This window comes from Rhinoraja longicauda, chromosome 35 (genome assembly GCF_053455715.1).
Source record: "Rhinoraja longicauda isolate Sanriku21f chromosome 35, sRhiLon1.1, whole genome shotgun sequence".
Taxonomy (NCBI): domain Eukaryota; kingdom Metazoa; phylum Chordata; class Chondrichthyes; order Rajiformes; family Arhynchobatidae; genus Rhinoraja; species Rhinoraja longicauda.
In genome coordinates, this window is record NC_135987.1 from 21,427,731 (window position 1) to 21,452,704 (window position 24,974).

The 24,974-nt window shown below is 45.7% G+C and overlaps 2 protein-coding genes across 3 annotated transcripts in view; one reads left to right on the top strand and one right to left on the bottom strand.

Annotated features, from left to right (window-relative positions):
- wdfy4 (WDFY family member 4) overlaps positions 1-24,974 on the top strand; it is a 157,249-nt gene that overhangs the window by 104,210 nt on the left and 28,065 nt on the right. Inside the window, 4 exon segments of the mRNA XM_078428358.1 lie at positions 14,601-14,640; positions 15,433-15,552; positions 17,622-17,736; positions 19,267-19,376. Of these exon segments, the coding sequence (XP_078284484.1) occupies positions 14,601-14,640; positions 15,433-15,552; positions 17,622-17,736; positions 19,267-19,376 (385 nt within the window).
- On the bottom strand, positions 2,805-11,032 carry lrrc18a (leucine rich repeat containing 18a). Of its 2 annotated transcripts, XM_078428331.1 has the most exons (3): positions 10,830-11,032; positions 5,837-6,000; positions 2,805-3,668 (listed from the first exon to the last, which is right to left on the bottom strand). In XM_078428331.1, exon 3 carries the CDS (start codon positions 3,662-3,664, stop codon positions 2,894-2,896), a length of 771 nt encoding a protein of 256 aa, XP_078284457.1. In that variant the 5' UTR covers positions 3,665-3,668; positions 5,837-6,000; positions 10,830-11,032; the 3' UTR covers positions 2,805-2,893. The 2 variants fall into 2 exon arrangements, with proteins under 2 accessions (XP_078284457.1, XP_078284458.1); XM_078428332.1 differs by lacking the exon at positions 5,837-6,000.

Consider the following 24,974-nt stretch of genomic DNA (forward strand, 5'->3'; position numbering starts at 1 on the left):
GTGCAGGCAGACGAGATTAGTTTAACAGCATGGATATTATGGGCCAAAGGATCTATTCCTGTACAGCACAGTTGTTTGTGTAGGAATGAACTGCAGATAAGACACAAAATGCTGGGGAGAAGGAATGGGTGACGGTTTGGGTCGAGACGCTTCTTCAGTCTGGGGGTCAGGGGAAAGGGAAACGAGAGATCTCTATATCTATCCTATATCTCTCGTTTACCTTTCCCCTCACCCCCAGTTTGAAGAAGGGTTTCGACCCGAAGCGTCGCCCATTCCTTCTCTCCAGAGATGCTGCCTGTCCCGCTGAATGCCTCCAGCATTTTGTGTGTCTAACTTTGGTTTAAACGAGCACCTGCAGTTCCTACCTACATAGGAAACTGCAGATGCTGGTTTACACTGAAGGTAGACACAAAAAAACTGGAGGAATTCAGCAGGTCAGGCAGCATCTCTAGAGAAAAGGAATAGGTGATGTTTCAGATCAAGACTCTTCAGACTGTTCTATGTTCTACATTTAACCCTAAACACTTTTAGAAATAAAACGAAAGCAAGTATTCACATCCATTTGTACAGTTTATTCTTCAAATAAATGAATATTTAAAATCATAATAGTCTCATTCCTTAACGATTTAATTAACTTTGATATCTAGATGTTTTTTGAGTTCCCTGGCATATTTCACTGGCTGCTTGCTCTCTGAACTCAAAATTAAAATGACAAGTGTGTGGCCTGTTTTTCTTGGGTTCAACCTTTACATTGGAGATGGCTTTTTCTGCAGCCAGCCGAATGACAATCATTTAAACTTTACATTTTAGTGACTGCTCATCTTTTCAGCCAATTGCATTTGTTGCAATCAGATTGATGATGTCAGCTATTGATTGAATGGGATTTAGCCAAGCTTAAACAGTTGGAATATGAGCACTGGATTGGGACAAAATTCTCTTCCAAACCTGCAAGAGCAATTTCAACCTCGCTGTGTTTTATTTGGGACGATGTTAAAACACCTGCTTCACTGAAACATTCCTCATATTTGCCATTATCTTGGAAAAAAAGCCACACAATCTTGGAAAAAATCATATTACAATAAAAATGGGAGTTGGTAGTGACCATTCCTAACAACATTTAGTGAGGAACACTACCTGTACAAAGTCTGATTTGGGAGAAACATTAGAATTTTGCAGCCAAATGTACACACAACTAACATTCTTAATCAGCCTACTTACTATAATAGTCAGTGTCAGAAGACAGGAAATGCCGAGTTAATTAATTACTACAATCCTAAATCCTTTTAGAATGGGGCTTTTCCTAAAGGTTATGCAGCCTCATCAATTCTGAGAAACATGTTTATGGTCAGAGTCTATTCTGTTAAAGATGTAGGTGTTCATCGTGAATGATGTAACGTGCATGAAATGATATGGAAACTCATCCCCTCACACGTTGCCCTGTGTCAGAGAAGACCAATTCTAGGTGGCTAGTTGTGTAGGAATATAACTGCAGATGCTGGTACAAATCGAAGGTATCACAAAATGCTGGAGTAACTCAGCGGGTCAGGCAGCACCTGAGGAGAGAAGGAACGGGTGACGTTTCGGGTCGAGACCCTTCTTCAGATCAGTCTGAAGAAGGGTCTCGACCCGAAACGTCACCCATTCCCTCTCTCCTAGATGCTGCCTGACCCGCTGAGTTACTCCAGCATTTTTGTGATACCTTCAATTCTTGGTGGCTGCTCTTGAGGAAGGTAGAGTAGAACGAGTGGGTTGTTTCATCCACAAAGTTGGTGAGTGTGGAAATAGAATTTGTGCCCTGATAAGATGCAGGCCACATCTAGACACGTGGGGGAGGTGGAACTACCTCGGGCGAGGCACGTCACTATGCTGAAGTAGCCCACATTGCAGGAGGTTCCACTGCTTCTGCTAGCTGCATGTAAGAGGTTTGCATGGAAATTCACAGCACTGGGCATCTGTCCACAAACTTCCTGGATTTCACATCAAGATGCCTCAGACAAGCAACTGTGAAAACATCTAGCAGCAGGATACAAACCCAAGTTTTCTCCCTGTCTTCTCCTTGAAGACCATTGTCGAAATCACGTTAACGTTTATCCTCTTGGTGTGGTTGCCTCCAGCAGTAAGAGTATCGTCAGTGCCAAATCTCATGAATCAAGTAAGGTAGCAGCCAAAGTAAGCTGCCCTTTGTGGGGTCAGGTCTTGCAGGGACCAGCGAGCTTGGTTTGCTGGCAGCATTTTCAATGCAGCAAGCTCCTTCATGGTTTAACGGTGGGCAGGTACATGGGCCAGGCACAGGCAAGTGGGACCACCTTAGATGGGACACCTTGGTCAGCGTGGGCAAGTTGGGCCAAAGGGTCCCGCTCTGTGCTCTGTGCTGTTCGTTTCTAAGGGTCAAAGAACGAGAAGTTGTTTTGCTTTGGGGAACGTACAAAGCACAAAAGAAGGAACGAGCTCCTGGATAGAGTGGATGTGCAGAGGATGTTTCCACCAGTGGGAGAGTGCAGGACCAGAGGGCACAGCCTCAGAATAAAAGGATGCACCTTTAGAAAGGAGATGAGGAGTAATTTCTTTAGTCAAAGGGAGGTGAATCTGTGGAATTCATTGCCAAAGACGGCTGTGGAGGCCAAGTCAATGGGCATTTTTAAAACAGAGATTGACAGGTTTTTGATTGGAATGGGTGTCAAAGGTGACAGTGAAAAGGCAGGGGGATGGGGTTGAGAGGGAAAGGTAGATCAGCCATGATAGAATGGCAGAGCAGACTGGACGGGCTGAATGGCCTAGTACTGCTCCTATGACATGAATTTCCGAACTTATCTAAAGGTAATGGAGGCAATTCATTTTATTTGTTGCTGGGTTATTTTAAACCTAGTGATTGGGATTAATTCAGCTCAGACTCTCACTCCACGACTCTCCAAGACACCTCGTCCAGTTTGGCGACGGAGTTGGGAGCAAGGAGCCCGGTGAAGTCTGGCTCCTCGTCCATCTCGGTGATCTGCTTCACCTTGCTCCACTTGTCCCTCTCTCGCTGGAGCTTCTTGAGGCATGGGCGACACAGTAAGCTCTTCTTGGCCAGGTAAATATCCTCGATGCGATCGATCGTGTCGATCGGCTCCTCGGGCACCTGGGGCGTGGTGAAGGGATTCCGCATCACGTTTAACTTCTTCAGTTTCGGCAGCTTGGTGATTTTTTCTGGCATGTACGTGATCCGGTTGTCAAACAATCCGATCTCCTTGAGTTCCTTCAACGTGCCGATGGTGGTTGGAATCATCTCCACAGAGTTCAGCCCGAGGTTGAGCACGCGGAGATTTTTCAGCTGAGTGAGTTCCAAGGGCAAGCCATCGGAGGTCAGCTTGTTATTGGACAGGTCTAGGTAGTACAGTAATTCCAGCTGGCCAATGTTCTCCGGGATCCTCTCTATCTTATTCGTGTGGAAATCTAGGTATCGTAGCTTTGGAAATTTGTTGATGTAATCTGGAATTTTTTTGATCATGTTTCTGCTGAGATCTATCTCCTCAATGTCGGACAGCTTCAAGATGCACCTGGGAAAGGCAGCGATGCCCATGTTGCTGAGGTCCAAGCGCCTCTTCCCATCCACCGTGATCTTCATGGACTTCTTGGCCATCTTCAGGGTGACCTTCTTCCCCTGCGGCCCTTTCTTTTTCGGCATCTTCCTAATTTTTGGACAACAACCGGCAACAAAACAGTCAAACAACGGAGAAATGAGGAACTGCAGACGCTGGTTATCAAAGAGAAAAAAGACGCAAAGGTGCTGGAGGAGCTCGTCGGGCCAGGAGGCGTCTCTGAATGTTCTCCAGAGTTGCCGCCTGATCCGATGGGCAACTCCAGCATTTTGTGTCATTTTTTGAATCAAACAATGCCTTCAACTCCCACAGTTACGAGCAGCCACACTGAGTGGCCCCATGGTGTTGTCCTGAGCCTTAGACTTTAGGCTACAACCTCCTGCCCGCGTGAAGCTTCGGAACCCTCATTCCTGTACGCTTCCCAACTAATCCTAACAGTACCCCTCCCCCCGGTGGGCATCTATTTCTCCCACTATTCCCTCCCCCGTTCTCCCCCCTCTCCCATTCCCCCCCCAGCCCCCCCCCACCCCCCCATTCCCTTCCACCCACATCCCTCTCTCTGGCTCCACATTTCACTCCTCGTCTCTCCCTACCTGACATCTTCATGTAGGAAGGAACTGCAGATGCTAGTTTACACCAAAGACAGACACAATATGCTGGAGTGGGACAGTCTGAAGCAGGGTCTTCACCCAAAACATCACCCGTTCCTTCTCTCCAGAGATGCTGCCTGACCCGCTGAGTTACTCCAGCACTCTGTGAAACGCCACCTATCCATGTTCTCCAGAGATGCTGCCTGACCCGCTGAGTTACTCCAGCACTTTGTGCCTTTTTTTGCACAGCAGCATCTGCAGTTCTTTGTGCCCACAGGTTCTCGTTCCCAATTCAATTCTAGTTGTAACCACAGACTACAAATTTCAGCAGGGGTCTGGTATTGCATTACTACGCAACGCCACACTCTGAGTGACTGAGTGAAGGCAGGATGGAGCAATCTGCCCATGGTAGAGGGCTCCAAAACTAGAGGGCATCTTCTTCAAGTGAGAGGGGGGAGATTTGAAAGGGACCTCAGGAACATTTTTTTTACTCAGAGGGTAGTTCATATCTGCAAAGAGTTGCTAGAGATGCTGCCTGACCCACTGAGTTACTCCAGCACTCTGTGATTTGCTGAAAGAAGTATTCTTTTCACTGTACAAATATTTAAGGTGGGGAGAAGGATTAATAGGGGTCACGTTTTCACACAACGTTTGGTGGATGTATGGAACCGCGGGGCGTACTATCCTAACGTTTAAGAACCGTTCAGGCAGCTACGTGGATAGGACAAGTTTAGAGGGGTATGGGCCAAACGTGGGCAGATGGGACTGGTGTAGATGGGGCATGTTGGTCAGTATGGGCAAGTTGGTCCGAGGGGCCTGTTTCCACGCTGTGTGACTCTATGCCTATTTAAACTCCTATCGAAACATACCCCGGCACTTTGTGTCCTTTTTTTTTGTGAACTAGCACCTGCAGTTCCTTGTTTCCACATAGAGGAGAACTCCTTCTGCATGGGTGCCCAGACCAACACGTGTACTGTGCATAGGGTTGCCAACTTCCTCACTCCCAAATACGGGGCAAGGTGACGTCACCGCCCCGCGCCCCACGTGACCTCACCCAGCCAGCGGCCACGTGCTCCCGCTCCACCAATGGCGGCCGCCCGGGCCGGGAGCACGTGGCCGCTGGCTGGGTGAGGTCACGTGGGGCGCGGGGCAGTGACGTCACCCTTTGTCCCTTATTTGGGAGCGAGGAAGTTGGGAACCGTACTAACACGGGACAAGGGCGGTCCCGTACGGGACAAACCAATTTAGCCCAAAATACGGGAAGTCCCGGCTAACACGGGACAGTTGGCAACCCTAACTGTGCGATTTAGCCGAAACGAATGGTGCTGAATGTAAGTGGGAAGCATTGGGAAGTGGGGCAGGTTACAGCTGACTGCCCTGTGACTGGCTTGTGTACAACACATAATTGTGCTAAGCCAGGTTGGGTGGTGATGAATGAGACTGTGGATTTCTCACATACATACCTTTCCATTACCAAGGCTTCACTACAAGCCCCTAGGGACACTGCCTACTCATTAATCATGTTCAGCCATGTGCAGGGCAATCTGATATAATAACTAATCCATCCAGCTAATTTCAATTATCCATCTTGGAAGGGAGAGACAAAAGAATATACAGTGTAATAGACCTCCTAATCCATCCGTAACGATTGTCCAAAGGCACACTTACAGTTTTTAATGTGCAAATACAGAGCAGAGCGTGTGCGTGCGTGCGTGCGTGGAACACGGCTAGTTGTGCCTCGTGAGCGGGGGTTCCCGGGTCAGAGGAGATCACCTGCTTCAGGTATCATGGAACCGAAGGCACAAGATATTCCCTTGTTGTTTACGTGTGTCCTAGATTGGAATCAAAATAACTTGCATTTAGACAGTGCCTTTCACCACTAATTACTCGTGAAGTCTATTCACTGCTGGAGTGCAGAAGATATGCTGTGGAGGCCAAGTCAATGGATATCTTTAACATGTCCCATCGACACTAGTCCCACCTGCCTGCATTTGGTCCATACCATATCCCTCCAAACCTGTCCTATCCATTTAAGGCAGAGATAGATAGATTCTTATAAGAAATATAACTGCAGATGCTGGTACAAATCGAAGGTATTTATTCACAAAGTGCTGGAGTAACTCAGCAGGTCGGGCAGCATCTCGGGAGAGAAGGATTGGGTGACGTTTCGGGTCGAGACCCTTCTTCAGACTGATAGATAGATTAGATAGATTCTTGATTAGTACGGGTGTCAGGGGTTATGGGGAGAAGGCAGGAGAATGGGGTTAGGAGGGAGAGATAAATCAGCCATGATTGAATGGCAGAGTAGACTTTATGTGCTGAATGGTCTAATTCTGCTGCTGTCTCTTATGAATGTATGATAGATAAGGCAGGTTGTAAACCAGCATCTGCAGTTCCTTTCTACACATTATTTATTCCCTGTATCCTGTATCTGTCCACTGTCAGCAGCTTGACTGTAGTCACGTGCAGTCTTTCCGCTGAGTGGGAGCATGCAACAAAAAAAGCTTTTCACAATTCCTTGGTACATGTGACAATAAACTAAAGTAAAATAAAAACTATCAGCCACCTCGGAACCCACAGAGCTGGAGTGGAGGTAAATCATCTTCAATCACAAGGGACCACAAAAGACGAACGAGTAACAGAGAGGTAGTCCAGTCCCTGTTGTGTCAGTGAGAAGCAGGGTCAGTGCAAATGGTTCTGCTGTGTCTGACGAGGGGTCTCGACTCAAAACGTCACCCAGTCCTTCTCTCCAGAGATGCTGCCTGTCCCGCTGAGTTACTCCAGCTTTTATTGTCTATCCTCAGTGCAAATGCTTCCTTCCTTAAGACAGTTCTCCGGTAATGGATTCCTACACTTTTACCACGTGATGCCACACATATCATTAATGATATGCTGACCGAACCGTGCGTGAGGTAACCAATGCAGGAACGGACACATCGAAAGGGCAGGTGACAGTGGGAGGGCCACTGTTTCGTTTTAGTCTCGCTTGGAGATACAGCATGGAAACAATCCCTTTGACCCATCGAGCACCTGCCGACCAGCGATCCCAGCACATCATCACTATCCTACACACACTGGGGACAATTTACACTTATACCAAGCCAATTAACCTACAAACCTGTACGTCTTTAGAGTGTGGGTGGAAACCGGAGCACCCAGAGAAAACCCACGCAGGTCGCGGGGAGAACGTACAAACTCAGTACAAACTCGTCCATCAAATGGATACGATACGATACAATACGATAGTTAGATAGAGCATTATTTATCCCAGGAGGGAAGAGTAAAGAAAATAAATAAAAGGATTTGATATCTCAAAGATTTCCAGTCATCTCAAATAATGGAACAATCATTGTTCCAAATGGCATCACAATGATCTTATTGTGTCTACATGCACAATCAGGACACAAGGAGGCAATGGCAACTTTACACCCCTTGATAAATCACAAGATGAGTGTTATTTAATCAATGTCCTCTCCCATCCCCAGATGTATTGGATTATATTTGTCATCTATTCATCCACTGGTGTGTCAGACATTGGTGAGGCCACACTTGGAGTATTATCACCTTGCTGAAGGAAAGATGCCATTAAACAGGAAAGAGTGCAGAGAAGATTTACGAGGATGTTGCCTGGACTTGAGGACCTGAGCTATGGGGAGAGGTTGGGCGGGCTGGGACTTTATTCCTTGGAGCGCAGGAGCCTGAGGGGTGATCTCATGGAGGTGTATAAAGTCATGAGGGGAATATGCAGGTTTCCCCATCCCTGGCTAAGGAATCAACAGCTAGAAGACATAGGTTTTTTTTTAGATTTAGATTTAGAGATACAGGCCCTTCGGCCCACCGGGTCCGCGCTGCCCAGCGATCCCCGCATACCAACATTATCCTACCCCCACTAGGGACAATTTTTACATTTGCCCAGCCAATTAACCTACACACCTGAACGTCTTTGGAGTGTGGGAGGAAACTGAAGATCTCGGAGAAAACCCACGCAGGTCACGGGGAGAACGTACAAACTCCGTACAGACGCCGCCCGTAGTCAGGATCGAACCCGAGTCTCTGGCTCTGCATTCGCTGTAAGGCAGCAACTCTACCGCTGCGCCACCGTGCTGCCCTTAAACATAGGTTTAAGATGAAAGGGGAATGGTTTAATAGGAGCCTGAGGAGCAATTTTTTCACTCTGAAGGTGGTGAGTGTGTGGAACAAACTGCCAGGGGAGGTAGTTGAGGCAGGTAAAATAACAAGGTTTAAAAGACATTTGGACAGGTAAATGGATAGGAAACGTTTGGAGGGACATGAGCCAAATGCAGGCAAGTGGGTCTAGCTTAGATAGGCAATTTGGTTGGCATGGACAGATTGGGCCGAAGGGCCTGTTTCCATGCTCTATGACTCTCTGACTGACATGCAGCCAAAACAGCACTTTAGGTAACACTAACGTACCTGAATTTCTTGATCTGTGTGAGTTTGATGCTGCTGTCTGATTTAGTGCGGGAGGATTAATGGCCTGAATGTCTGGAAAGTCAGCAGCTTGATGTGATGACATATTTTATGACAAAACCAATCCAGTGATGCATTATAACCGGGGCTATCGACATGATATTTGCCCAGTTGTGGGAATATGTGCAGGAAGGAACTGCAGATGCTGGTTTAAAACGAAGACAGATACAAAGTGCTGGAGTAACTCAGCGGGCCAGGTAGCATCTCTGGAGAGAAGGAATGGGTGACGTTTTGGGTCGAGACCCTTCAGTCCTATGTGGGAATATGTGTTCTATACAAAGAGATCAGGCCATCAGCTCATTACTACAATTTTCTGTCTGCAGCAAAGTTTTTTTTTAATGTATAGCAAAGTCTTTATAGTATTTAATTAAAATGATTTGCAAGCCAGTTGCCTGTGATTATGGTGAACTGGTGTTATGGTCATGAATGTATTGTGTTTTTGATTATTATGTATTCATCTTGCTTTCTCAAAGTTATTGATGAATTTATACCTGGGAGATGAGCTTCAACTGGTAGAGTTGCTGCCTCACAGCGATTGGGAACTGTGTTCAATCCTGACTTCTGGTGCTGTCTGTGTGGAGTTTGCATGTTCTCCCTGTGACTGCGTGGGTTTCTCCGGGCGCTCCGGTTTCTTCCCACATCCCAAAGACGTGTGGGGTTTAAAGTTAATTGGACTCTGTAAGTTGCCCCGAATGCTTAGGGAGTGGATGTGAAAGTGAACTAATGCAATACTAGTTATGGTTGGCATGGACTTAGTGGAGCAAAGGGCCTGTTTCCATGCTGTATCTCTAAACCAAACTCAACTAAAAACTATCAAGGTTGAACAAGGAGCCTGCCCATTGATCAATGTGCCATTTCTCTGCTGTTACTGACTGCTATGGTCTCTAACACCGGGTCGGAGTTTCTCGTTGCTGCACTGAGTAGGTCGTTATGTACTGCAGATGTGGCTGCACAGTTACATAAACCTGAACCTGTTACAGATACCAGATGATAGACACAAAATGCTGGAGTAACTCAGCGAGACAGGCAGCATCTCTGGAGAGAAAGAATGGGTGACGTTTATCGGGTCGAGACCCTTCATCAGACTGAGAGTCAGGGGAGAGGGAGACAGAGATGTGAAAGGGTAAGGTGAAAGGGAAAATGGGACATCAAAGGAGACGAAGTTCAAGGAAAATGTAGAATGGATGATTGTTAGCTGAGGGGAATGGGTGACGTTTCGGATCGAGACCCTTCTTCAGACTCTGAACTCTGTCCCTGACTCTGAAGAAGGCACACAATAATATACATACAAACCAGATGGATCAGCACGGAAGATCAATGAGTATATACTGGAACACCCCTCATATATTCACACAAACTCAAGACCATTACCCCAGGAATCAGGCATCAAGTTGGTACATCAGAACAACAATTAATATGAATGTCTGAAGAAGGGTCTCGACCCAAAACGTCACCCATTCCTTCTCTCCAGAGAAGCTGCCTGTCCCGCTGAGTTACTCCAGCTTTTTGTGTCTATCAACAATTAATATGAATATTGACTTTAGATTTAGATTTTAGATTTAGAGATACAGCGCAGAAACAGGTCCTTCGGCCCACCGGGTCCACGCCGCCCAGCGATCCCCGCACACTAACACTATCCTACACCCACTAGAGACAATTTTTACATTTGCCCAGCCAATTAACCTACATACCTGTACGTCTTTAACTTCAAGTAACCTTTGCTTTCCCTCTCTCTCCATCCCTGCCCCATCCTAGTTCTCCGACTAGTTTGACTGTCCTCCTGATTAAATTTCTCTTTACAATGATCTATTCTACATTTTTCTCGACATCCGTCCCCTTCACACCTTACCCTTCCATATCTCTAGTCTCCCTCTCTCTCCCCTGACTCTCAGTCTGAAGAATGGTCTTGACCCGAAACGTCACCCATTCCTTCTGAGCGCTGAGTTACTCCAGCATTTTGTGTCTATCTTCGTTGTAAACCACCACCTGCAGTTCCTTCCTAAACAATTAATATCCACACAGTTAACACTGAAAATGCAGGAAAGGTTGCTCAAACTACAGCGTTTTAGAGTAAGGTAGAAGAGAAGTAAGAGATTTGGAAAGACAGTCGTCCACTTCACCAAGCGTTGCTGAACAGGTTTGGCGAGCAGGAGACTGTGTGTGTCCTTACCCACTGGTTTAGCAGACTGGCTGTGTCTTTGTCACCATTCTGATCCTTTCTCCCCAGAGCTGTCTCCAATTGTACAAACTTCTTCCATCTCTCTCTCACACTCTACCCTTGAATAATGGATTACGTCTTAAAAGCAGGGAGTGTGAGAGAGGCCAGTGCCCTGGACCTGAAGGCACGACCACTGCCTGGGAGATTTAGGTGCCAGGCGCGTGGAATCAAAGCCAGAGAAATCTCCTGAGGTGAAAATGCTGTTAAACAAGACAACACAAGGATCAAGACCCACGGCAACTCCTGCTTACAGCAGGGCTCCTACTTGTCCTTGTTTAACTTGGTTGCTAGGCAGCGAGGATATCAGGGCCTAGCTAACAATTAGCATGTTCGGCTCCACTAGGAAGCAGCCTTTAGTTCCAAGTGTTCAACTATTTTGTAGAACTATTGCTTTCCAGAGGCTGTTTTTTTGGATAGAAAACTACAACCATGGAAAAGTCAACTGACTGATATATAAAATACAGCAATATAAAGCTGGGTTTACGGGTTTTCAGTTCCCCGGCATTTCAACACACTCAGTTCCATTGTAGTGTTGTTTTCATTAAAACATGTAAATTGAGATATAAATTACGCCTTGGAATCTGATGCACTTCAGTGCCCAACAATAAATCTACATAATGAATGAGTTTGTTCCGGAGAATGTGTGGACTTGGATATGAAGGGTTTGTTTGAGAAGGCCTCTTCACACTAAGTGTTGCTAAGGTGTCTGGTTACATTCATTAGCTGTGCAGACTGGTGGGATGTTTCAATGTCTGTGTAACACTAAACCAAATGCTTCAGCTCCTGTGGAAATTATTTTGCTTCCCATTTAGCCTTGGCACAAAAAATAATCTGAATGTTGAAACGCAATGAGTTGAGTTGAAGTTTGAGTGTAGTTTATTGTCACGTGTACCGAGGTACAGTGAAAAGCTTTTGTTGTGTGCTAACCAGTCAGCGGAAAGACAATACATGATTAAAGTCAAGCCGTTCCCAATGTACAAATACATGATAAAGTGCAAGTAAAGCCAGCAAAGTGTGATCAAGGATAGTCCACTGATCATCAAAGAGGTAGATAGTAGTTCACAGATAATTATTAAGATTATTAAGGGGTTGGACACGTTAGAGGCAGGAAACATGTTCCCAATGTTGGGGGAGTCCAGAACCAGGGGCCACAGTTTAAGAATAAGGGGTAGGCCATTTAGAACTGAGACGAGGAAAAACTTTTTCAGTCAGAGAGTTGTGAATCTGTGGAATTCTCTGCCTCAGAAGGCAGTGGAGGCCAATTCTCTGAATGCATTCAAGAGAGAGCTGGACAGAGCTCTTAAGGATAGAGGAGTCAGGGGGTATGGGGAGAAGGCGGGAACGGGGTACTGATTGAGAATGATCAGCCATGATCACATTGAATGGCGGTGCTGGCTCGAAGGGCCGAATGGCCTCCTCCTGCACCTATTACAATAGACAATAGACAATAGGTGCAGGAGTAGGCCATTCAGCCCTTCGAGCCAGCACCGCCATTCAATGCGATCATGGCTGATCACTCTCAATCAGTACCCCGTTCCTGCCTTCTCCCCATACCCCCTCACTCCGCTATCCTTAAGAGCTCTATCCAGCTCTCTCTTGAAAGCATCCAACGAACTGGCCTCCACTGCCTTCTGAGGCAGAGAATTCCACACCTTCACCACTCTCTGACTGAAAAAGTTCTTTCTCATCTCCGTTCTAAATGGCCTACCCCTTATTCTTAAATTGTGGCCCCTTGTTCTGGACTCCCCCAACATTGGGAACATGTTTCCTGCCTCTAATGTGTCCAATCCCCTAATTATCTTATATGTTTCAATAAGATCCCCCCTCATCCTTCTAAATTCCAGTGTATACAAGCCCAATCGCTCCAGCCTTTCAACATACGACAGTCCCGCCATTCCGGGAATTAACCTAGTGAACCCACGCTGCACGCCCTCCATAGCAAGATTGTCTATTGTCTATTGATAACGTGAATAACGTTTCGTGCAAGATGAAGCCAGTAAAGTCCGATCAAAGATAGTCCAATGGTCTCCAATGAGGTAGACAGTAGTTCAGAACTGCTCTCTAGTTGTTGGAAAGATGGTCAGTTGCCAGTTCGGAAGGAGGGATATGGAGAGATGGAGAGAGCGATGGAGGGAGAGAGAGATGGAGGGAAGGAGACAGAGGGTGAGGGGGTGAACAATCAGAGTAGTGGGATGGAGCAAGGTTGGAAAGATGCAAGAAAACAAAAAAACAAAGTGCTGTAAGAACCCAATGGGTCAGGCAGCATCAATGAAGTGAATGGACTGGCAATGATGTGGGTCAGGACCTTCTACAGACTGGTGGGGTGGGAGGGGGAGGGGGGGAGTTGGAAAAGAGAGGTGGTGGTGGGGCAAAGCCTGGCAAGTGAGAGGTGGATACACATGTAGCTTGGTTGATTAGCAGAGGGGTGGAGTAAGTGACAAAGGCTAGAGGTGAAAATAAAATAAACGGGTGTCAGTTAAGAGGATCGAGATGTAAAGCTAGAGGGAGGGACATGGGATGGAAGGGAACAGGGAGGGAAAGGAAGGGGGTAAAATGGAAATGGGGCCTTGAGGATAGAGATGAGCATACACAGGCGGGGGAAGAGTAACATGACTGGTGGTAGGAGATATTGGAGACACAATGGACTGAGATGCTGAAATCTTGAGTGAAATGCAAAGTGCTAGAGGAATCCAATGTGTCAAGTAGCATTTGTGGAGGGAATGAACAGATGACTTTCTGGATTACCACCCTTCTTCAGACTGATTGAAGGTTCTCCAGACCCAAAACTTCAACTGTCCATTCCCTCCACAGATGCTGCCTGACCCTCTTGAGTTCCATCAGCACTTTGTGTTTTGCTCATGATTCCAACATCTGCAGTTCCTTGCATCTCACTTGCCAGGCTTTGCCCCACCCCACCTCTCTTTCCCAACCCCCCCACACCCCCCCCCCCCACTCCCCCACCCTCCCACCCCATCAGTCTGAAGAAGGTTCTGACCCAAGTCATTGTCAGTCTATTCACTTCATTGATGCTGCCTGACCCTTTGGTTCTTCCAGCACTTTGATTTTTATGCACCGTTCCCACTGTAGCTGTAGCCGATTAGTTGTCACTGGTTGTTATGAGGCACTTTGTTCATCAACCTTGCACTGAAATAAAGTCGCTAGTCAAACAAACACTCCCAGTAATTGCAGAACCTGACAAGATACATCAATCTGAAGAAGGGTCTCGACCCGAAACGTCACCCATTCCTTCTCTCCTGAGATGCTGCCTGACCTGCTGAGTTACTCCAGCATTTTGTGAATAAATACCGTCGATTTGTACCAGCATCTGCAGTTATTTTCTTACACTGACAAGATAAGGCGTGCTTTAACTTGTACCTCAGCAGGTTACACAGAATAGGCCCTGCCTCTTTACATTACAATCTTTGAACTACTATCTACCTCTTTGATGACCTTTGGACTATCCTTAATCGGACTTTGCTGGCTTTACCTTGCACTAAACGTTATGTAATGATAACATTAGTTGTAAACATGTATTGTCTTTCTGCTGACTGGTTAGCACGCAACAAAAGCTTTTCACTGTACCTCGGTACACGTGACAATATACTACACTAATCACATCAATTGTTTGTGAGGACAGACTGGGTCTCTCTAACTGTGCATTAATTTGATCTTATTTAACCGAGATCTGTCAATTAAATATCTCTTTATTTCTTCCTTCCACAGAAAAACACTGGTGGAGAAAGGAGTAATCCAGAAGTGGCAGGTACAATATTGCCCTCCCTCATTACAATCTCGTGGTAGAGGGCGGTTAAAGAAATATGTATCTCAATGTGAAATTGGCCAGATAATTGGACATTATTTTCACCCAGAGTTGTGAATCTGTGGAATCTGCCACAGAAGACAGTGGAGGCCAATTCACTGGATGTTTTCAAGAGAGAATTAGATTTCGATCTAAGGGCTAACGGAATCAAGGGATATGAGGAAAAATCAGGAATAGGGTACTGATTGTGGATGGTCAGCCATGATCATATTGAATGGCAGTGCTGGCTCGAAGGGCTGAATGGCCTCCTCCTGTACCTATTTTCTATGTTTCTATGTAGTTTTGATGAGGGATGAATATCGGCCAGTGGCATTGGGATCAATTCGTTGCTCATCTTCAGGAATCCTTCATGCCCACTTACGAGACCCAGTGTTGGCATCTCAGGCATTGATCTGCACAGGGCTCTCAGCTGAGACATTGGTGCTTGGGCTACTGAGGTCAGAGGGAGTAGTTGAAGCAGGCACGATAACAGGATTTTGAAGATATTTGGACAGTATGGATAGGAAAAGTTTAGAGGGATATGGGCCAAATGCTTGCAAATGGGCCTGGCTTAGACAGAGCATTTTGGTTAGCAATGACGAGTTGGGCCGAAGGGCCTGTTGTATGACTCGATGACTCGAATTACAATATATTTCTGAAAGAGCATTTCAGAATTTCACTGTTCTGTTCGAGGTGCAGATGATTACTTAATACTGTTGGCTCTTAAAATTGCATTTTCTCTCCTCCATGTGACAGAAAGGAGAGATGAGCAACTTTGAGTACCTGATGCATCTGAACACCCTGGCTGGGCGCACCTACAATGACCTGATGCAGTATCCGGTCTTCCCATGGATCCTCGCTGACTACGACTCAGAGGCAAGTGGCACGCAGCACAATGTCTGCAGCAGCATCTTTACTTTAGTTTAGTTTAGAGATACAGCGTAGAAACAGGCCCTTTCGGCCCACCGGGTCCGCGCCGACCAGCGATCCCCGCACATTAACACTATCCTACACACACTAGGGACAATTTACACTTATGCCAAGCAAATTAACCTACAAACCTGCACGTCTTTGGAGTGTGGGAGGAAACCGAAGATCGCGGAGAAAACCCACGCAGGTCACGGGGAGAACGTACAAACTCCGTACAGACGGCGCCCGTAGTCGGGATCGAACCCGGGTCTCCGGCGCTGCATTCGCTGTAAGGCAGCAACGCTACCACTGCGCCACCGTGACCGCTCACCATCTTACATGCACCGATTCACATATTACAGAAACACAAATAGGTGCAATGGTAAAGAAGACATATTGTGTGCTTGCTTTCATGGGTTGGGACATTGTGGATAAGAGTCGGGAACTGATGCAGTTTTATTGGACTTTGGTCAGACCACACTTGGAGTATTGCGTACAGTTCTGCTCGCCCCATTATAGGAAGGACGTGGAAGCTTTGAAAAGAGAGGGTGCAGAGGAGGTTTACCAGAATGAGGGGCAAAAAATGCTGGTGTTGAGTTTAGTTTAGTTTAGTGTCACATGTACCAAGGTAGAGTGAAGTAACTCTGCAGGTCAGGCAGTGTCTCTGGAGAACAAGGACAGATGCCACTTCATGTCGGGACCCTTCTCCAGACCTGCAACTGCAGTTTAGCCTCAGCAGTTTGCCACAATGGTGCCTTGATTAGCTTAAGGAAGAGGTTGGACAGATTGTTTTCTCTTCAACGCTGGAGTTTGAGGGCAGACCCGATAGAAGTATATAAATTATGAGAGGCGTAGATGGGGCAGATAGGGTCAGAACCTGTTTCCCAGGATAGAAAATTAAATACTAGAGGGCACAGCTTTAAGGTGAGAGAGGCAAAGTTTAAAGAAGATGTGTGAGGCATGTTGTTTACACAGGGCTGTGCTACATGCACAACTCTCGACAATTTCTTGCAATCTGAGGCAGAGCTGTTGCCAAACCAAACTATGATGTGCCCTGCTAGGATGTTTTCTATGGTGTAGAAGTTGCAAAAGTTGTTGGAGAAGACAGCTTACTGTTTAGTTTATTATCACGTGTACCGAGGTACAGTGTAAAGCTTTTGTTGCATGCTAACCAGTCAGCGGAAAGACAATACATGATTACAATCGAGCCATTAGTATAGATACTGTACATGATAAGGGAATAACGTTTAGTGCAAGGTAAAGCCAGCAAAGTCCAATCAAGGATAGTCCAAGGGTCACCAATGAGGCGGATAGTAGTCCAGACCTGCTGTCTGGTTGTGGTAGGATGATTTAGTTGCCTGATAACAGGAGAATTGGTTTGAGAGGGGAAAATAGATTAGCCAATATAGAACATTGACTTCTCCAACTTTAGATAGTTCCTCTGTCCCTCTCTCCCCCTCCCCCTTCCCAGATCTCCCACTGTCTTCCTGTCTCCACCTATATCCTTCCTTTGTCCCGCCCCCCTGACATCAGTCTGAAGAAGGGTATCGACCCGAAACGTCGCCCATTCCTTCTCTCCCGAGATGCTGCCTGACCTGCTGAGTTACTCCAGCATTTTGTGAGCCAATATAGAATGGCGGAGTGGAGTAGACTCGATGGGCCGACTAGCCTGATTCTGCTCCTGTGACTGACTCATGGACACATGCCGACCTTCTTTGGTCGTCTGAGGAGGTAGAGGCTGTTGCTCTTTCCACAGATGCTGCCTCACCTGTTGAGTGTCTCCAGCAGTTTTTGGTTTTATCATTAAACATTTACCTTTCGCTTTTGTCCACGTTTGATGCTTCATATTGTGTGCTCTGCACTCAGTACTGGGACCAAACATTTGCAAGTATTTCAACCTCTGGGTGGAACATCACATCATCTGTTTACATGATATAATTACTTCAATTTATCTTAAATTCGTAAATTGGTTCCAGCGGAGAGCTGGAATGTAATAATCGATTTGGCCATTTGTCACCTTTGGTTTTTCTCCCCAGGAGCTGGATGTCACCAATGCCAGGACTTTCCGAGATCTCTCAAGACCCATGGGCGCGCAGACGGAGGAGAGGAAAGATAAATTCATCAAACGATACTACGAAATCGATCATGACGGTTTGTACTTTCATGACGTAATCAATAGGAGAGACGAAGGAAGAATGTGTATGCTTAAATTATTCAGTTCAGCACGGTTTAGTTTATTGTCAAGTGTACTGAGGTACAGTGAAAAGCTTTTGTTGCATGTTATCCAGTCAGCGGAAAGGCAACACATGATTACAATCCAGCCATTTACAGTATAGATACATGCAACGTCCGATCAAAGATAATCACCAATGAGGTGGATAGTAGAATAGAATAGAATAGAATTCCTTTATTGTCATTGCAACAGGTACAACGAAATTAAAATAGCAATCCTGACAGTGCATAACACACGAGAAATAAAACATATATACAATAAATGCAAATACAAAATGTAACAAACAAGCGAGTAGTTGATAAATAAAAAAATAAATAAATACAGGAATGAATATGGATCACATTGTAGTGCAGTTTAAAAAGTGTAACCTAGTGCTGAAAGTCAGTGTAACAGTGCGTATCAGTGTTTGACAGTGTTCAGTTCACGTATGGCTCTGGGGTAAAAACCGTTCTTGAGTCTGTTTGTGCGAGATTTGATCGACCTGAAACGTCGACCAGAGGGCAGAACATCAAACAGATGGTGGCCAATGTGTGATGGGTCTTTTATTATTTTGTCTGCTCTGAGGGCAGTGAGCAGCCGATGATCTTCTGGGCCATCTTCAGGACTGCTCTCTGGTTGTGGTAGGATGATTTAGTTGCCTGATAACAGCTTGGAAGAAGAGGGGTCTCGACCCGAAACGTCACCCATTCCTTCTCTCCTGAGATGCTGCCTGACCTGCTGAGTTACTCCAGCATTTTGTGAATAAATATCACAGCTTGGAAGAAACTCTCCATGAATCTGGAGGTGTGCGTTTTCACACTTCTGTACCTTATTATTAAAAGGAACAACAGGATAGATGGCAGAAGCTACAGGATGAATGCACAGTCCTTTACCCAGACTAGGGCAATCAAGAACCTGAGGACATAGGTTCAAGGTGAGAGAGGAAAGATTTAATAGGAACCTGAAGTACAATTGTTTCCACAAAGAAGGTAGTGGATATATGGAATGAGCTGCAGGAGTAGAGGCAGGTACAAAAACATTTAAAAGTCACTTGGACAGAAACATGAATAGGAAATTTTAAATGCATATTGGTCAAATGCAGACCAAAGGGACTTGCTTAGATGGGGTCTCTTAAACCTATGGATGAGTTGGGCTGAAGGGGCTTTTCCCATGCTGTAGACTCCATGACTACAGATCAAAATATATCTTCTATATCTCTCTTTACCACCGTCTATATCTCTTGTTTCTCTTTCCCCTGACTCTCAGTCTGAAGAAACTCAGTCCAAAACGTCACCCATTCCTTTTCTCCAGAGATGCTGCCTGTCCCGCTGAGTTACTCCAGCTTTTTGAGGGTATGTTAGATGCTCGGAGTGAACACTGCCTTGCCTTGCATTACCATTGTCCCCACTGTGCAGGCCTTTCACCAGTTTCCAGAACCTTGCTAACCAATGGGTATTATTTCTCTGCAGGGAACCTATCTGCAAGGTGTCACTACTGCACTCATTACTCCTCAGCGATGATTGTTGCTTCCTACCTCGTCCGGATGGAGCCCTTCACAGAGATTTTCTGCTCACTCCAGGTACAGTGATATTGTTAATTGCACAGTGGCTCAGCTGGTAGAGCCACTGCCTCACAGCACTAGAGACCTGGGTTCGATCCTGACCTCGGGTGCTGTCTGTGAGGAGTTTGCATGTTCTTCCTGTAACCGCCTGGATTTTCTCCGGATGCTCTAGTTTCCTTCCATGTTCCAAAGACGTGCAGGTTTGCATTTTTCTTTGGCTTCTGTAAATGATCCTTACTGTGTAGGATAGAGCTAGTGTACGTGTGATCGCTGCTTGGCAGGGATTTGATGGACCTAAGGGCCTGTTTCCATGCCACACAATAGACAATAGGTGCAGGAGTAGGCCATTCGGCCCTTCGAGCCAGCACCGCCATTCAATGTGATCATGGCTGATCATTCTCAATCATACCTCTAAAACTAAAACTGTATTTAAGATCGTTGTCTGTCATGGACTAGCAGGGGTTCTCCATAAGTCCAGCTCAGTAAAGGAATGCAGTGCTGATCCATCGAGGCCCTGGGGAGGTCCAGATTTAGTGGCCACGCGATGCCTCATGGAACTTTTATTATTGATTAACCGTGATTAACAATACGCCTGTGGAAAGCTAAGGAAGAAATTGCTGGAACCTTGCGGAGATATTAGTATCATCAATAGCCATAGGTGAGGTGCTGCAAGACTGAAGGGTGGCTAATGTTGTGCTTTAATTAAGAAAGGCTGCAAGAAATAGCCGGGGCACCGCAGACTATTATCAGTGAAGAGTAAGTCACTGGAGGGGGTTCTAAGAAACATGATCTAGATGCATTTGGGAAACCAAGGAATGATGATGGAAAATCAGCATTGTATGTGGAGAATTGTGTCTGAAGAATTCAATCAGATGTTTTTGAAGAAGTGACCGAGAAGAATATTATCCACATAGGTTTCAGCAAGCCTTTTGTGAGGGAGTTTAGTTTATTGTCACGTGTACTGAGGTACAAAGCTATTGTTGCGTGCTAACCGGTCAGCGGAAAGACAATACATGATTACAATCGAGCCGTCCACAGTGTACAGATGTGAAATGCTGCTGTTGGAGTAGAGGTTTAGAAGAGTGGAGTGGATGGACGTTAAATCAGATAAATGCAAGGAATTGCATGTTCACATGACAAACCAGGACACACCTCCAGTTTAAATTCCATTTGGAATATTTTGGAGTACCAAGAACCAAGAACTTACACAGTGAATGGTGGGGCCCTGGAGAGTGGAGGTATGTAGTTCCTTGAGTGCGGACGCAGGGAAACAGGATGGTGAAGAAGGTGTTTGGCAAGCTTGTCTTCATTGGTGAGAGTAATGAGTATAGGAGTTGGGGCGTCACATTCCAGCTGTACAGGACCTTGGGAAGACCACGTTTGGAGTAGTGTCCTAGGGCATCAGTCACTGAAAGAAAGCATGCAGGTACAGCAGGCAGTGAAGAAAGCCAATGGAATGTTGGCCTTCATAACAAGAGGAGTTGAGTATAGGAGCAAAGAGGTCCTTCTGCAGTTGTACAGGGCCCTAGTGAGACCGCACCTGGAGTACTGTGTGCAGTTTTGGTCTCCAAATTTGAGGAAGGATATTCTTGCTATTGAGGGCATGCAGCGTAGGTTTACTAGGTTAATTCCCGGAATGGCGGGACTGTCATATGTTGAAAGACTGGAGCGACTAGGCTTGTATACACTGGAATTTAGAAGGATGAGAGGGGATCTTATCGAAACGTATAAGATTATTAAGGGGTTGGACACGTTAGAGGCAGGAAACATGTTCCCAATGTTGGGGGAGTCCAGAACAAGGGGCCACAGTTTAATAATAAGGGGTAGGCCATTTAGAACTGAGCTGAGGAAAAACTTTTTCAGTCAGAGAGTTGTGAATCTCTGGAATTCTATGCCTCAGAAGGCAGTGGAGGCCAATTCTCTGAATGCATTCAAGAGAGAGCTAGATAGAGCTCTTAAGGATAGCGGAGTCAGGGGGTATGGGGAGAAGGCAGGAACGGGGTACTGATTGAGAATGATCAGCCATGATCACATTGAATGGCGGTGCTGGCTCGAAGGGCCGAATGGCCTCCTCCTGCACCTATTGTCTATTGTCTATTGTCTACAGTCTAGTCATCCTGCTGTGGGAAGAATGTTGTAGACAGGGAAGAAATGCACAAACGATTTACAAGGATCTTATGAGATCTGGAAATTTTATGTTATAATGAGAGACGGAATGGGTTAGGGACTTTTTTCTTTGGATCTTAGGAGGCTGTGGGATAACTTAGTAGAGGTATATAAAATCACGAGCGGCATAGATAATGTGAATGGCCTTAGTCTGTTCCACAGGGTGGGGGAGTCTAAAACTGGGGGGCATAGGTTTCAGGTAACAGGGGCAAGATGGAATAGGAACCTGGGGGGGGGCAACTTTTTCATTCAGAGGGTGGTGGGAATATGGAACGAGCTGCTAGAGGAGATAGTTGAGGCAGGGACTGTAGCAATATTTAGTAGACACTTGGACAGGCGCTTGGATAGGAAAGGTTTAGAGGGATACAGGTCAAATGCGGGCAGGTGGGACTAGCTTAGATGGAGCAACTTGGTTCTCAGGTAGGAGATTTCCGCAAGCTAAGAAGCCATGTTTGGCTCAACAGTAAATGCCACCTGACTCAATGGAGTTTGTTCCTTGTCTCTCTACAGCATTGAGTACACTGCCTGACACTTTTATAAATATAATGATATCAAAAATCCTTCAATATTTCATGAGGTTTTAAAGCAGTTAAATATATGCAAAGTACAAAAAAAGGAGGAGAGATGATTAGAAAGTTTATAGTCTCCTGGCCCAAGACAATACAATGTAAAATAATAAAATGTTGTCTATTTTATTAGAGAAATGTGATGCATATTTGATGACACTGCACCAAATCCCAGAGTAAAGAGATTTGCTGATACATAAAGCATTAGGGCACGGCAGATCCTACTTTTTATTCGAGTAATATCTTTAACCCAATTTGTTGCACTAACAACATTTTGCATGTATATTTCTTTTCTCTATTTGATATCACTGATGCTTTTATCAGATATTATTGTCCTTCCCGAGAGACCTCTGTCCCTATCTAAAACAAAAATTACATTAATGAAAAGTATCAATCATCGCATGCTTGCAGATGTGAGGAGTGCCAGTCCAAATTAGAGCGTTATATTAAAAAAAAAAAAGACTGCCGACTCAGGACAGATTGTAGTGCCCTGGATCAACGCTGAGCAAATACTGACTTCTGGGGAGCAAGACGGAGAGAAATGGCAGGGTCCCAGCTGGTGAAAGTCCCGTACTGAAAGTGAACATGTTCATAGACGGAGAGAATGGCCACGATGGCCATCAGAGGCAGTTAGAGGCTGGTGGCACCATATAGCAGCAGCTCGATAAAGTCCCAGTGGCACCACATGGCAGCAGAGAAGGGTCAAGCTGTATCATGCTCTTCATAAGCTCATTAGTGATAGGAACAGAATTAGGCCATTCGGCCCATCAAGTCTACTCCACCATTCAATCATGGCTGATCTATCTCTCCCTCCTCACCCCATTCTCCTGCCTTCTCCCCATAACCCCTGACACCCACACTAATCAAGAATCTATCTATCTTCGCCTTACAATTATCCATTGACTTGGCCTCCTCAGTACTCTTTGCTGGCTTCAGGTCTTGCCACATATCATGAGCGAAAGACACTGTACAAGACGTTGTTGAGGCCACAGTTGTAGAACTGTGTTCAATTTTGGTCACCCTGCTACAGGAGACATGCCATTAAGATGGAAAGTGTTCAGAGAAGGTTTACCACGATGATGCCAAGACTTGAGGGCCTGAGCTATAGAGAGCAGGTGGACAGGCTGGGACTTGAGGGCCTGAGCTATAGAGAGCAGGTGGACAGGCTGGGACTTGAGGGCCTGAGCTATAGAGAGCAGGTGGACAGGCTGGGACTTGAGGGCCTGAGCTATAGAGAGCAGGTGGACAGGCTGGGACTTGAGGGCCTGAGCTATAGAGAGCAGGTGGACAGGCTGGGACTTGAGGGCCTGAGCTATAGAGAGCAGGTGGACAGGCTGGGACTTGAGGGCCTGAGCTATAGAGAGCAGGTGGACAGGCTGGGACTTGAGGGCCTGAGCTATAGAGAGCAGGTGGACAGGCTGGGACTTGAGGGCCTGAGCTATAGAGAGCAGGTGGAAAGGCTGGGACTTTACTCCTTGCAGTGCAGGAGACTGGAGGGTCTTCTTATGAAGCCATATAAAATCACGAGGGGAATAGACAAAGTGAATGCACAGGGTAGAGGAATCAAGAACTAGATGGCATAGGTTTAAGGTGAGAGAGGAAAGATTTAATGGAAAGCCGACAGATAACTGTTTCACGCGATGGTTGATGGGTATATGGAGTGAGTTGTTGGAGGACGTTGTTGAAGTAGGTAGAATAACTAACTTACTTGGTAGAATCTTTGGTAGAATAACATTATTTGCACAGGTACGTGGATAGGAAAGGTTCAGAGGGATATGGGCCAAAGGCAGACATTAACTTAGATGGCCAAGTTGGACCAAAGCTTTCATGCTGTATGCTTCTATGTGTAAGAAAGAACTGCAGATGCTGGTTTAAACCGAAGATCGACACAAAATGCTGGAGTAACTCAGCGGGACAGGCAGCAACTCTGAAGAGAAGGAATGGGTGAATTTTTGGGTCGAGACCTTTCTGCAGACTGGTTCGGGATAAGGGAAACGAGAGATATAGACGGTGATGTAGAGAGATAAAGAACAATGAATGAAAGACATGCAAAACAAGTAACAATGATAAAGGAAACAGACCATTGTAAGCTGTTTGTGGGGTGAAAATGAGAGGCTGGTGCGACTTGGGTGGGGGAGGGATAGAGAGAGAGAGAGAGAGAGAATGCCGGGGCTACCTGAAGTGAGAGAAATCAATATTCACACCACTGGGCTGTAAGCTGCCCAAGCCAAATATGGGATGCTGTTCCTCCAATTTGCGTTTAGCCTCCCTCTGACATGATGCTATGACTAGGCCTCCAGGACAAGGATTATCGTGGGTATCATCTCTCGGGCACGGTCAGGAGAAAGTGCAAAGACTGATGGAAGGAAATCCAAATGTTGACATTTTTAGAACACTCATTATTTGCTTCATATTTTTCCGTGGTTATTGCTGCCTGTTAGCAATTTTTATGTTTAATATCAAAATATTCACAATATCCATAATTGTGTGTAAGCTGAGCCTTATTTTTCCATTTCCCCACATTCTGTGCTGTTTTGAAATAATTGATTAGATTCCATTGTCCTCCAGCACAACAACCCAGAGTCACAGCATTAAGGTCAGGGAAACTGGAAAAATGTTTGCACAGAATTGGTTATTAAAACTTAATTTAAAAAAATCTTAAGAAATATCCACAGAGGTAAAAATATATAGTTGGCTATTAAAATCATTAATCAGCCTACACATGGGGTGTCAATTCATTGGGATTTTATGCTTAGTTTATTTGGCTGTGAAGCACTGTTGGTCAGATGTATATCAGTTTTTCTTTAAATAAATATATCTATTTTTGTATACACAAGGAACTGCAGATGCTGTTTTACAATTTTTAAAAAGGCAGGAAGTGCTG

What these genes read in the sequence shown, in the direction of transcription:
- lrrc18a (XM_078428332.1), bottom strand. Translation starts at nt 3,664, where the DNA reads ATGCCGAAAAAGAAAGGGCCGCAGGGGAAGAAGGTCACCCTGAAGATG.